The 12,259-nt window shown below is 45.1% G+C and overlaps 8 protein-coding genes across 8 annotated transcripts; 4 read left to right on the forward strand and 4 right to left on the reverse strand. All coding sequences in view use genetic code 12, as the record gives it.

The window, feature by feature from the left end:
- Positions 1-857: 857 nt before the first annotated feature.
- RPL10 (60S ribosomal protein uL16) lies at positions 858-1,520 on the reverse strand (the record flags this gene model as incomplete). The annotated part of the gene is made up of 1 exon (XM_025485670.1): positions 858-1,520. The coding sequence occupies one exon, from the start codon at positions 1,518-1,520 to the stop codon at positions 858-860; it is 663 nt and encodes a 220-aa protein (XP_025341135.1).
- Positions 1,521-2,843: 1,323 nt separating this feature from the next.
- Positions 2,844-3,299, forward strand: CXQ85_001979 (uncharacterized protein; the record flags this gene model as incomplete). Its single annotated transcript, XM_025485671.1, has 1 exon — positions 2,844-3,299. One exon carries the CDS (start codon positions 2,844-2,846, stop codon positions 3,297-3,299), a length of 456 nt encoding a protein of 151 aa, XP_025341136.1.
- A 365-nt stretch (positions 3,300-3,664) lies between these two features.
- On the forward strand, positions 3,665-4,615 carry CXQ85_001980 (ubiquitin-specific protease; the record flags this gene model as incomplete). The annotated part of the gene is made up of 1 exon (XM_025485672.1): positions 3,665-4,615. The coding sequence occupies one exon, from the start codon at positions 3,665-3,667 to the stop codon at positions 4,613-4,615; it is 951 nt and encodes a 316-aa protein (XP_025341137.1).
- Positions 4,616-4,867: 252 nt separating this feature from the next.
- CXQ85_001981 (rRNA-processing protein) lies at positions 4,868-6,409 on the forward strand (the record flags this gene model as incomplete). Its single annotated transcript, XM_025485673.1, has 1 exon — positions 4,868-6,409. The coding sequence occupies one exon, from the start codon at positions 4,868-4,870 to the stop codon at positions 6,407-6,409; it is 1,542 nt and encodes a 513-aa protein (XP_025341138.1).
- A 75-nt stretch (positions 6,410-6,484) lies between these two features.
- CXQ85_001982 (mitochondrial 37S ribosomal protein uS13m) lies at positions 6,485-6,847 on the reverse strand (the record flags this gene model as incomplete). The annotated part of the gene is made up of 1 exon (XM_025485674.1): positions 6,485-6,847. The coding sequence occupies one exon, from the start codon at positions 6,845-6,847 to the stop codon at positions 6,485-6,487; it is 363 nt and encodes a 120-aa protein (XP_025341139.1).
- Positions 6,848-7,582: 735 nt separating this feature from the next.
- CXQ85_001983 (uncharacterized protein) lies at positions 7,583-8,764 on the reverse strand (the record flags this gene model as incomplete). Its single annotated transcript, XM_025485675.1, has 1 exon — positions 7,583-8,764. One exon carries the CDS (start codon positions 8,762-8,764, stop codon positions 7,583-7,585), a length of 1,182 nt encoding a protein of 393 aa, XP_025341140.1.
- A 443-nt stretch (positions 8,765-9,207) lies between these two features.
- TPM2 (tropomyosin) lies at positions 9,208-9,841 on the reverse strand (the record flags this gene model as incomplete). Its single annotated transcript, XM_025485676.1, has 2 exons — positions 9,208-9,675; positions 9,824-9,841. The coding sequence occupies 2 exons, from the start codon at positions 9,839-9,841 to the stop codon at positions 9,208-9,210; spliced, it is 486 nt and encodes a 161-aa protein (XP_025341141.1).
- A 1,383-nt stretch (positions 9,842-11,224) lies between these two features.
- On the forward strand, positions 11,225-11,855 carry ATP17 (F1F0 ATP synthase subunit f; the record flags this gene model as incomplete). The annotated part of the gene is made up of 2 exons (XM_025485677.1): positions 11,225-11,287; positions 11,619-11,855. 2 exons carry the CDS (start codon positions 11,225-11,227, stop codon positions 11,853-11,855), a joined length of 300 nt encoding a protein of 99 aa, XP_025341142.1.
- Between the last annotated feature and the right edge of the window lie 404 nt (positions 11,856-12,259).

Genomic DNA, 12,259 nt, shown 5'->3' on the forward strand with positions numbered 1-12,259 from the left:
TTAGTAAACCACCATCGACTTATCTTAATATATCATTTAATTAGTATACACTTCCTTCTCTTTGGAGAACTTCCTGGGCTTCTCTTATTCACCTCCGTATTGATCTTCTCCAGAAAGCCCTTAAAACATGAAAACTATCAAGCCTTGATAGAATATTCCATTCGAGTAAGCCATCACCTTTTACAACTTTGCAGTCTTTTTCTTTCCTATCTTGAATCAATGACTATCAGTCCGATGGAATATATAAGACGGAAACCTTCACTCCGAGTCCACTCAAATCGTTCACAAATTAGTTTCTTATATTCATCCTTGGAAAACCCACTCAATGCCATACCCAACTTGTTGACGACTTCTTCGTTGGAGAAGACTCTCTGCATCGTACCTTCTTTGAAACGCTTTCTTAACATGTTATTATCTCTTTCATTAGAAAGCCTTACTTGTTTAATGCCACCATGGGAAACCGTCGTTCGAGTCGTACTCATCCTTTTGATCACACTGAGTCTTATAATTCACATTTCAATACTGGTCTCAATTCCTTTGATTGCATTTGTTAAAATTACTGTCAAGGAACCAAACGATTGGGCTGGCTATGCCAGGATGATGTTAAACATGGTCGAAACTGTTTCACCAGAAAGGCAAGAGGGATAGACATTTCCGAAAAATGGCCTTTTGGAGAAACAGTATCTGCTTATTTCGAAGGAATTGGAGCACAAAAGGAAACTATCAGATTGAAACTGGATCTTGATCTTGATCTGGATAAAACTTTCCACTATATACTTCAGCTGCATACATCATAGCTTACTAATCAACGTCTACAATGTGCAAATCAAGTAGCAGAATCAATTACAGATATACACTTAAACCTGGTACTGGTAGTTAGGGAACTGGGTCAAGTTCTCCTCCAAGTTACCCTTCTTAGACAAGAACTTGACGTAAGCACCGTCGTCCTTGACCTCACCGTTTCTCTTCTTGGCAATGTACTCTTCTCTGTCAAGAGGAGTGAAACCCCACTTCTTAGAGATGATGATCTTCTGCTGACCTGGGAACTTGTATCTGGCTCTTCTCAAACCCTCGATAACAACGTCCTTGTTGGAGTCCTTGGTTCTGGCGGACATGAGCACCTGACCGATAGTAACTCTAGCGGCCAAACCGTGAGGCTTACCCCAGGCGTTTCTCATACCCTGCTGCAATCTATCAGCACCGGCACACGACAACATCTTGTTGATTCTCAAGACGTGGAATGGGTGGACTCTCACTCTCAAGTGGAAAGAATCTCTACCGGAGATCTTGGTGATGTACTTGTTGGCACAAATACGGGCAGCTTCCAAAGCCTCGGAAGACAACTGCTCGATTTCGTTAGAAACCAAGTGGACACACAATGGGAAGTCATCGACAGAAGCCTTCTTTCTACCCAAGTCGTAGATTCTGATCTTGGCGTCTGGGACGGCTCTGTTGTATCTAGACTTTGGGTAAGGCTTGTTCTTACAGTATCTGTAGCATCTAGCTGGTCTTCTAGCCATTTTGTCTGGAAAGAGTTAGTAATTGAAAAAAGTGGAAGTGGTGAAAGTCTGCGCAGATTTCAGTGAGGCGAGATGCTTATTAATCGAGGTGGGTCGTGTGTTGATCAGAAATGTCTAGGAAGGTCAGCCATTTAAAAAAATGGTAGGCTTTTCAGGGGGTGGCAAATACCAAGAATTTGGTGTTTTTAGATATTTGGCTTTCGAATTTGGGTGTTTGTATTGGGAAAGTTGACTTGTATTGGGCTGCTTAGTGAGCACTGAAAAGTGGAATGGACGGTTGGAAAATGGACATTTGACGGAAATGAGGGGAAGGAATCTTGGACTATATAAACCCTGGCTTTTCCCACTTAAAGGACGTCTCGATTTATTGCTGGCAGTTTGGGACCGGGAAACATACCTGTTGTGAACTAGTCGTTGAAGAAGGGAAGGGAAAAATGGTGATAAATTTTTTTTTACTTAGTGAGCCTCAGCACCGCGCGGAGTGCAGGTAAGACGGCTGCTCACACTAGGGCTGGCAAGAGTTAACTATGGCAGTGAGGGAGAGTGATGGTCACGTGGTGTGCTGTGACTGTTAGGTACCCACCAACAGGTGTAGTAAAAAGGGTGGTAAGGAAACATTAAGGCAAAGCAGGCAGTGGAAAGCGATGCAATGAGAGCTGTTTTGTATGGTTGATGGGTCACTGGGAAAATTAGAGGAGTTTTTGGTGAGTTGGCGGTGGGTTGTAGATGGTCGAGTGGAGGGTGCACCGAATGAGATGTATTCTTTGGGTTATTGACAGTTTGGCTTCAAATTGAGTTTCTTTGGTTCCTTTTGAGTTCAATAAAGCAGTCTAAAATCAAATTAAATTGTTTACCTGGCTGTGGCACAAAATACATGTACACTGTGCTTCTCCTACTGATTTCGCAGCCATTGACAAGAACAGCCATTACAGTCACCACACCATGAGAGCAGTAAAGTAAGGCAATTGTTTAATTAATGTAGTTGTTTTCTTCTTTTACTTTGAGATCAAAGTGATGCTAGTAAAATTCCAGCTAAATAGCTATTCACATTGAATGCCCTGTCCATGTCTTTTGTCTCTACACATCCCTATAAATGACCCTCCAATGGCACCCAAAACGCTCTGAAAAGCCCTCCATTCAAACCAGCCATTCTGAATGCGACCAAATCATCAACTTTATCCTCCCCTATACCTCTCCCCCTCCTTTTCTTCCTTCTAAGTGTACCAGTTGGAAGGCCTATGTGCCACACCCGTGCACCAGGCATGCTCATCTCAGATAAGACATTTCCAGATGCACTAAATAATCTTTTCACCAGATCACATCATGGGAAGGTACTCGGTCAAAAGATACAAAACGAAAAGAAGAACCAGAGATCTCGATCTCGTCTACAAGGATCTCGCCACCAAGGAGTCCGTATACGCTTTGAAGAACCAGGCGTTGGACGAAACCAAGCCTGGGTTGGGCCAATACTACTGTGTGGAATGTGCCAAATACTTCGAGTCCCAGCCCACGTTGGACCACCACAGAAAGGGCAAAGTGCATAAGAGAAGGTTGAAAGACCTCAGGCAGAGACCGTACACGCCGCTAGAAAGCGAGGCGTGTGCTGGGTACAACCTCCAGAAGTTCATGGACTCTGTGGAGAAGTACAAGCAGACCGAACAGTATAAGCACGAGAACAAGCAGGAGCTTGATTCGATCAAGGATTCCAAGAAGGACAATTTGGATGCACTTATCACGGGGATTCCATCGGAACAGGCTGACCTTGAGATGAAGGATTAGATGGAGTGAGCTGGAGAAGTAAAGGCATATAGGTGGTGGTGGTGGTGAGTTTTGGTGAGTTTTGGTAACCAGCAGCTGCCGCTGCTGGTCCTATTTCTACCACTACTGCCTATTCATGGCGTTCGGACCTCGGTCTGCTGGATATTCATGTACACTAGATAGTCAAACGGGAACACAGCGAGACAGTGTAGACCAGAAGACAATAGAGTATGGCTCTTCTGTAAATGGAAATAAGCCCTAAAAGCGTTGCCTCCTCTGCCTTGATTGTCTTGGGAGGCTTGTGGGAGTCCATCTCTTTGTATCTGTCCATATACTGCATTCCGCGATAAGTGACTCGTTTATAGATAAGTAAACTACTACTTACCATGAGAATCAAGGTCAAGACATCTACTGCTACAGACGTGATTTCCATAGAAGACGAGTCCATCTCGGTTGCTGAACTAGCGCTGTTTATATCTCGAACATCGTCGAAACTTGCAAACATCTCCATCACTTCATTCAAGGTTGGCTTTCCCCCACAGTCTATAGATGCCGGTTCAGATGTGCTGATTAAGGAAGCTGGGATACGTGCCAACCAGCAGATATTAGCGGAAACGGGTCCTTCAACGGGGATTACCGAGGAAGGGTCTTCAGTGGTTGCTGCTTCTTCGAAACCTAAAGAGTCTAGTGACGTTCCTAGTGTGTTCATTAAGCAACTTAATAAGTATGCTATACTTAGGAATGTTCCGGATGACAACTCGTGCATGTTTAGAGCTATCAGTTATTCACTTACGAACCAGCTTTCTATGGACGATATCAACCTTCGACAGCTTGTGTCGACGAGAATTGCCAGTGATCCGTTTACGTATAATGAGATGGTTCTTGGAAGACCTATAGACAAGTACTGTGAGTGGATTGAAAAGAAGGATTCCTGGGGCGGTGCTATTGAACTAGGGATCATTGCCAGTTCTTTAGGGATTCGGATAAACTGTTTTGATGTGGAGCTGGGCAACGTAATGGTATTCCAAGATGAAGCCGAGAAACCGTCCAAGTTCATTTGTCTCGTTTACTCGGGTATCCATTACGATAGCATTGCATTGAATAGCGTTTCCAGCACCAAAAAAGAAGGAGATGTTGGCCACTGGACTCTGAGTGAAGAAGAGATCGTGGACGCCAGCAAGCAGCTCGTCAAGCTTCTTCAGCTGAGAAATTATTCTACCAACACCACGACGTTCAGAGTACGTTGTTTGGAGTGTTACCTGGTGCTAGTGGGAGAAAACGGAGCATCCAAGCACGCCAACGAAACCGGCCATTTCTCCTTTGGCGAGGTGAAGTAGCTGAAGTGGCATGACATCACATTCTTGGTTGAAATCACATTTTTGTGATTTCAAGGATTCAAAGATGCCCAAAGCCTCCCAGGTATAGACCAATAATGCAGCCACTAATGACCATCTTCTTCCTCTTCCTCCTCTTCTCTCTGTTTGCAGCCATTATGGCCCTTGCATGCGATGCGCATCGTAGATATACACTTTTTTCGAGATGAGAAAAGCATCCCATCTTCACCAATTACCACCACCAACATCCACAGCATGGCGAAAAAATCACTTGCAGAGAAGTTCGCAGAGTCTGACCAGCCTCCTGACTTTGATATTGAAAACGAAGACCTGAATCCGTTTGCTCGTATAGACGAGGAAGACTTCCTGGCTTCAGATGAGTCTGATGAGGAGCTCAAGAAGGGCCATTATGTTTCGGTAGGCAAGTCGAAACTCAGAGACCAGAACGGTTCTTTGGTCAAGGGAGAGAAGTATAAGGGCGCTTTGGCGTCTAGAAAGGATCTTTACGAGGATAGTGATGGGGAGGAGCCAAGTGACAGTGGACTGGACGAGGCAGATGAAGACGATGAGGAACAGGAAGAAGAAGAGAATGATAGTGACTCTGGAGCTTCTCTTCGAGCTAACAGTGATGAAGAGTCAAGTGATGAGGGCAGTGATGAGGGAAGTGACGAAGAGAAGGGCTCAGAAGACGAGGAGGATGCAGATGTCAAGAGAGAGAAGATCAGAGCGATGATGACTAAAGAGAGAAAGCATATTGTTAATAGACTCTCTGAGGCAGCTACTCAGGAGGCTCTCAAGGGTTACTCGATCTTACAACAGCATAAGCTCTTTGACTCGCTAATAGACGTTAGGTTGAAGGTACAGAAAGGTTTGACGGATTCTAACCTTTTGCCTGGTAACCACGAAACCCTTGAAAAGGAAGAGCTTGGAAATGATTCTACTGAAGATATACTAGAAAAAGCATCGGAGAAGTGTTACTCGTTGCTAGATTCCATTTTACAGTTACGGTCCAGGTTATATGTCAAGGAGAACGTTGTGGTTGAGCCTGTTGAGCATAAACCCAAGAAACGTTCTTTGGAGCTGTACCTTGAAGCTTCGTCCAAGTACGATACTATTCTTAATGACTACAGAAGCAATGTTCTTACGAAATGGCTGGCTAAGATCCAGAACTCTTCTGGTTCCAGCGCCATGAACGCCAGCAAGTTTAAAGCACTTAACCAGTCTGCAGAGCAGCAAGTGATGAACAATTTGGCCGATATGGACCGTCTTGTCAAGAGAACCAAGCTTAATAGAAAACAGTTGAAGCCATTGGGCTATGAATTTTATGAGGCTCTGAAGAAAGAGAATGAAGAGCTGGGTGATGAAGACGACGAGGAAGATGCTGATGTTCCTAAAGCTACCCAGAGCAGGTCGCTTAACGTTCAAGAAATGGACCTGATTTTCGATGACGAAGATTTCTACCGTGTTTTATTAAACGATTTGGTCGACAGAAAGATCCAGTCTACGGATCCAACGTCAGGTTTACAGTTTGCCATGAGAGGAGCCGCTTCTGCCAAGGTGAAGAAAAACGTCGATAACAAAGCATCCAAGGGCAGAAAGTTACGGTACCACGTCCAAGAACCAATTGCCAATTTCGAGACTCGCCAGTCTGTGCTCAAATGGGAAGACGACCAGATCGACGAGTTCTTTGCATCTTTGTTGGGCCAGAAAGTCAGCATGAAAGAGGACGTTTCTGACGACGAAGAAGAAGAGGAAGAGCCTCTTGTGGGAGACAACACCATCAAGTTGTTCGGTTAACCGACCTACCTACTCTACATCACCATATCTGAATAAACCTTCCCTATGTACAAAAGTAAAATGACCGTATTCCGTCTATTCCGTACGCCACTTGTTAAGTCTTCTGGCAGTACGTCCGTTACTTCTCGTGCCCTGGCCTCTCACCGGAAGACTAGCAGCATGTCTCTGACCAACATACGAGCCCGTCTTCTGCTTCAACGCAATATCGTTTCTGATCTTCTGCTTCAACTGGTGCTCCACCTGCATCTCTGAGAGCTCTTTATTAATCGACATGATCTGTGCTTCATCAAGTTCGTTCATTCTCATCTGTGGATAAAGTCCAACCTTAGCACAGATCTTCTGTGCCACCTGTGGACCCACGCCGAAAATCTTTGCCTGAAGGCCAATATGGACGAGCTGGTTGTGCTTGATAGCCTTACCAAAAACGTGGACCACCATTTTGGGACTGGATGGATGGAGGGTTTGTTGGAGGTGGAGGTTGGTAGTGTAAGTTTTTCAGAGTGCGAGTATGGGAGGAGATGGAATGCAGGTCTGGTTTGGAGATGGAGGGGGGAGTAGGAGGAAGAAGATGGAGGGAAGGAGATTTTGGGGGAGATTTTGGTGGGAATGGAAAGAGGAGGTGATTTGGAGGAGGATGGTGGGTTTTTGGGGTTTTTTGGTTGAGGTTTGGGATTTTTGGTTGGAGGTGGAAGACAAGTGGGATTTGTATGTACTCGCAGAAGTAGCGTAATGGGTGCAAAATATATAATGTGTGGAGGATTGGGAATGGAGAGGAGATGTATAAAAAGGGAAGAAGGATATGAAAAAGTGAAGAAGTGAAGGAAAGGGAATCTTTGGGGTTTGGTCGATTTAAGTGGGTCTTTGGTGGATTGAAGTGGTGGTTTATGAGAGTTTACTGAGTATTATGAGTACTAAGTGGGCTATAAGAAGAAGGTATGTATTGAATGGCTTCCATTTCAATGAAAACCCTATTTTTCATTAATCCACTTATAACTCAAAAAACCTTTACAAAACCATCCATGGTTTATACATGCTTCTTCTTAATCGTAATCATTTGCCTATTTACCATGTCAACATCATATCATCACTCAACGCCAGCCAAGGCGTCATTACTTGCCAGGTTCTGGAACTAGATTCCCAGAACGTCGCTATAAAATCACTGTTATTCCCGTTTCATCGCCTCTGTTCCTCAATGTCAAGCCGAAGAATCAATAACGACCGTAATAGTCCAATCATGGTGATAAATGATGCTAGTCCAACAGGCACCACGGCAAACACAACAATGTTATAAAAATCAAAGAATCGTGCACGTCGTTTACCTTTAAGATCGATATTCGACGTGACAAAGTTCTGAACAATGTAAAGCAACGTCAATGCACATGATATCAATATCCACGTATGAAGTCCATACTGGTACCCTTCAGCCGAGAAAGCCGAGACCAAATACTGTTCAATGGCCACAAGAATTGTTGACATGGATAACATCCGTACAATGGCACCGGTAGTAGAGTAAGTGACGATCCAACGAACCATTAAACCGTCAAGCACCGAGTACAGCAAGTAGCCAGCAACAATACACCAAATGCCTTCAAGAAAGTGCTCCGAGCCACGAGCCGTAGTGATACCAGCAGAGTCACTTGAAAACTTCTCTGACCTGATAAACACGATCCACCAGGACTCACAGAGTCCCATAATACACGGAATTAACGATACATCCCGGCAAACCGCAAGCAAAAAGTGTTGTCTAGCATTCAAAAACTTAAGCCCCAAGTTTTTAAGCGACCGTTTCCGTGGCTGGGGCTCTCTGCTTTGTTCTCTCAGTTCCCTACCGTTTCTGGACCGTCTGGACTCGTAGAAAGGCCGTAGACTGCCATTCTGATGTATAAGCGTCGATCTGCTGGAACTGTTTGAATTCACCAGCGCCAAACTCGACGGATCCAGAAACAGGTACGTGTTCTGGTCCAATGGAGGAGGCGGTGGAGGTGTCAGACACTCGTTTGGTGGAGTCAGGTCCACACTGTGCCGTAGTCTGTCTTCACAGTCCACGCCAACTTGAAAATCAGGTCTATTCCGATGGTGGTGTTCCTGAGACAGCTCATACAGCGGAACCGGTTCATCTGGGTCAAACACATTATCCATCACAGACATCCTTCTAGGCTCTTCAGGGCCCTCAGTGCTACTGCTGTGCATGAGTCCCATTCTCATAAGCGAATCGCTATCGATATCTGCCGTCAGGTCTCTGGAATCTTCCCGAGACGCTCTTCCTCGGCGGTTCAGCGTGTAGTCTTCATCCACAAGGTACAGCGAGAGCTGTTGCAGGGATATACGGCGACGAAGGCCGTTCCAAATGGGCATGAAGTGGGGGGAGTTTACGTCTTTTGAAAGAAGGTTTGAGATGGTTTTGAGTCGTTGAATAAGCGGAGGCAAGGAGGGGTTTCACTGGCGTTTCAGGTGTGTTTCAGGATGGAACAAGGTGTTATACGAGTGGTGATAACGGTTCTAGATGTGGTGAGACATACTGCGCATTTTTCAGGCAAATCCTGGTTTGGGCAAGGGAGTGGAATTCTCGACGGGGAGACATGGAATGGGGGGAATTGGTTGGTATTTATAGGAAAGGGGTGGTTGTCTACTTAGATGAAGGTTTTGGTTCTGGGGTGGAACATGGGGCCAGGCGTAGCCGCCTGGCCGGCCAATGAATGGCGTGTTACACGTCTACAACATCATCTCTACGCCTCGAGGGCTCAGTATTAGGCGCCAGTGGCACGTATAAACGATATAAAAGGCGGGGGTATTCATCCTTAGATGGCCTCCAATTGCTGGGAGATCTCGTCCAACTCGGCCTTGGAAGCAGCGTACTTCTCGTCCAACTCCTCGTACTTCTTCTCCCAGTCGTCCTTCTCCTGCTCGAGCGAAGCCACCTTTCTCTCCAACTGCTCGGCCTTGATATCGGTTTCTCTCAACTTGGCAGTGGTCTCCTTCAAGTTCTTATCGGCCTCCTCCAACTCTTCTTCCAACACCTGGTTCTTCTTGGTGTAGTTCTCATTGGACGTCTTCAAAGAGTGAGACTCGTTGGCTGACTCCTTCACTTCAGAAAGATCCGTCTCCAACTTCTCCACCTGTTCTTCCAACACCTGGTTCTTTCTAGTCAAGGCCTGGATCTGGTGGTCCTTGTCCAAGTTTTCCTGCTCCAACTCCTTGATCTTTTCAGACAATTCGTCAGACTTTTCCTGCCACTTCTCGGCATCCAACTTGAGGTTGTTAAGTTTCTGTGGTTAGTATGATGTTGGGTTCTGGCTTCTTGGCCTCTGGCTTCTGAGCCTCCTCCTCCCCAAGGGGAAGGAGGGGCTGATCTGGCCACGTATCCTCATTGACCGTGCCTGCGAGGAATTGGACTATTTAAACTGGACGACATACCTCCTTGAGTTTATCCATGGTTAGTTTTTTTGATAAAAAGGGTAGGGGTATGAGTTAGGTGGTTTTTTTTTTCCTGTGCTCGTTAGACGATTTATGCGTAAACAAATGGTTTAGTTGGGGCGCGGGAATGGTAGAGAATGGATCTGGGGTCACGTGGCACACCAGGATCTCCCGCCAGGGGGATCCTGGAGGCCCAATACTAAGCATTTATATAGAATTCATTGGTATATTGAGGAAAATCAACTTTATTTATACTTTCCACGGGTGGGGGGTGGAATGGCGGGGGGTTAAGTGTACCAGTCTCTTGGTTCGCACACGACCTGGCTCATATTATTTTCAGTACTTAGACGACCAAGTAACTATCCAACTTCCAGATCCAGCCATGTCACAGAAAACGGACCCTTCGAAGTTTCTAAGCTCCATTATTGGCTCGTCTGTTGTTGTTAAGCTTCACAACGGCGTGCAGTACCTGGGCAACTTGCAAAGCATAGATGGGTTTATGAATGTTGCCTTGGACGGTGCCAAAGAGCTTGTGGGTGAAAAAGAGGGCAGGAGCTTCAACGATGTGTTTATCAGAGGTAATAACGGTATGTTAAGAGTGGATTAAGGAGATTTTTATGGAATACTAACGACAGTTTTGTACATTAGCGAGTTTTAGATCATATAGTCAATCGAGGGACGGTCAGATGGAGTTGTAGAGTGGGGGAAGTGGATGGATGAAAGGAAGGGGGTTTTGAGGAGATTCTTGAAAGGTGGATTGCTGTTTAAGGTGGATTGGGGCGGTTTAAGGGTGGATTGGATAAAGCAATGAGATGGTTGCTGAGGATGCAAAGAGAGACAGTGAAATTCAATTAAATGGGGTTCGCTCATGGTTCGTTCGGTGGATTACAAGATGTCTATATGGCTCTACGTCTGTTTGCTTTCGGATTTGTTGGGGTTGTTGGAGGTTGGCTTGCTGGTCACTGTGAGAGTGCTACTTCCATGGTTATCCACCACAAAACACACAAAAGAAACCAGAACAGAACCAGGGTTCACGCTTTGACGAATCATTGCTTCTAAGGGCATTTTCGGCTTCATGAAGCCTTTTGGAGGCTGCTGGAGTATGACTTTCCGTTGGTACCAAGTCACGTGACTTCCACAAAAGTCGTGTTTTTCACGCCACAAACTCAACTTTTCCGCAATTTCCCGCCATAGACACCAAACGTGCTGAATTAGAAACACTTGTATCGTATTTAATTCATAAAATATTCTCTCCTTTCTTCACTTTCTGTGGATTGGTTGATTGTAGGGGGGCCTTGGGTTTTGGGCAAATATCCTGCATACACCGTCGGACGAATGAGAGCGCACAATCTCACCAAAAGCGAAAACCGGTTCCACCAGAAAACTCTTTCTTCATCAACCATGTCGTTCATCATCAGAAGACAATTGTCCACCTTGATCCCTCCAAAGATTGCCTCTGCTAAGGTATGTAACGAGAGCTTCGTGCACGCGAAAAAACGATGAATTTCCGACCATTTTTCGTGGAGTTACCCGTCCTTGAAATGTCTCCACGTCCATCCACCCCAATTCCCCTGGAAGTCGTTCATTTCCGACCAAATTGACTCAGAATATTATTTAAACGTTAAGGAATTGATTCCACCTTCAATTGAGAGATTTCAGCGGTGAAAACCGTCCATTTTGCCAAAAGTAAACGATCCACAAACAGTCCACAAACAATCCACTCAAAACAACCCAATATCCATATATTCTTCCCGGAAATCATCAAAACAAGTTCAAACCCTTTACTAACAATTAGAACATTGGTGGCGCCGCCGATGCCAAGAGAATGGGCGAGGTTGTCAAGTTCTACAAGAAGTTGCCAACTGGCCCAGCTCCAGCTCCAAAGAAGCCAACTACCCCATGGGGCAAGTACAAGGCTGCCTACTTTGACGGTGACAACGCTTCCGGCAAGCCTTTGCTCCACTTGGCTGCTGTTGTCCTCATTTCCGGTTACATCTGGGAGTACCAGCACTTGAAGCACAACGATCATTAGACGACCTAAGTAGTGAATTTATATTCTGACGAGTGAGAAGTGTAGAAGACGAGACGAGGAAGATTTAAGCAAGATACTCAAGGGAGGTAGTTAAGGGAGATGTTTATGAGATCTGGTAATTAAGATTACAGAAACCCATAATGCCACCAGTGAAGCTTTAATGAGTTGCTTGGATGCTGAATTACGGTATCATGCAATCTATCACATTCTATGTCATCTATTGGTAGTATCAATTGATCTATGGATGGTAAGAAGAGGAAGTGTACTAGTAAGGTAACCAGAGAACAATAATCAAAAGGATAAGTTCTGGAAGTTGACTGAATTGAAGCTATAAGAGGGAATTTAAACCATTGAAAAGACTTGTAGACACAATTACTCAAGTACTATGGTAAGTAACAGATTCA

Source organism: Candidozyma haemuli (assembly GCF_002926055.2).
Source record: "Candidozyma haemuli strain B11899 chromosome Unknown C_2014730914, whole genome shotgun sequence".
Taxonomy (NCBI): domain Eukaryota; kingdom Fungi; phylum Ascomycota; class Pichiomycetes; order Serinales; family Metschnikowiaceae; genus Candidozyma; species Candidozyma haemuli.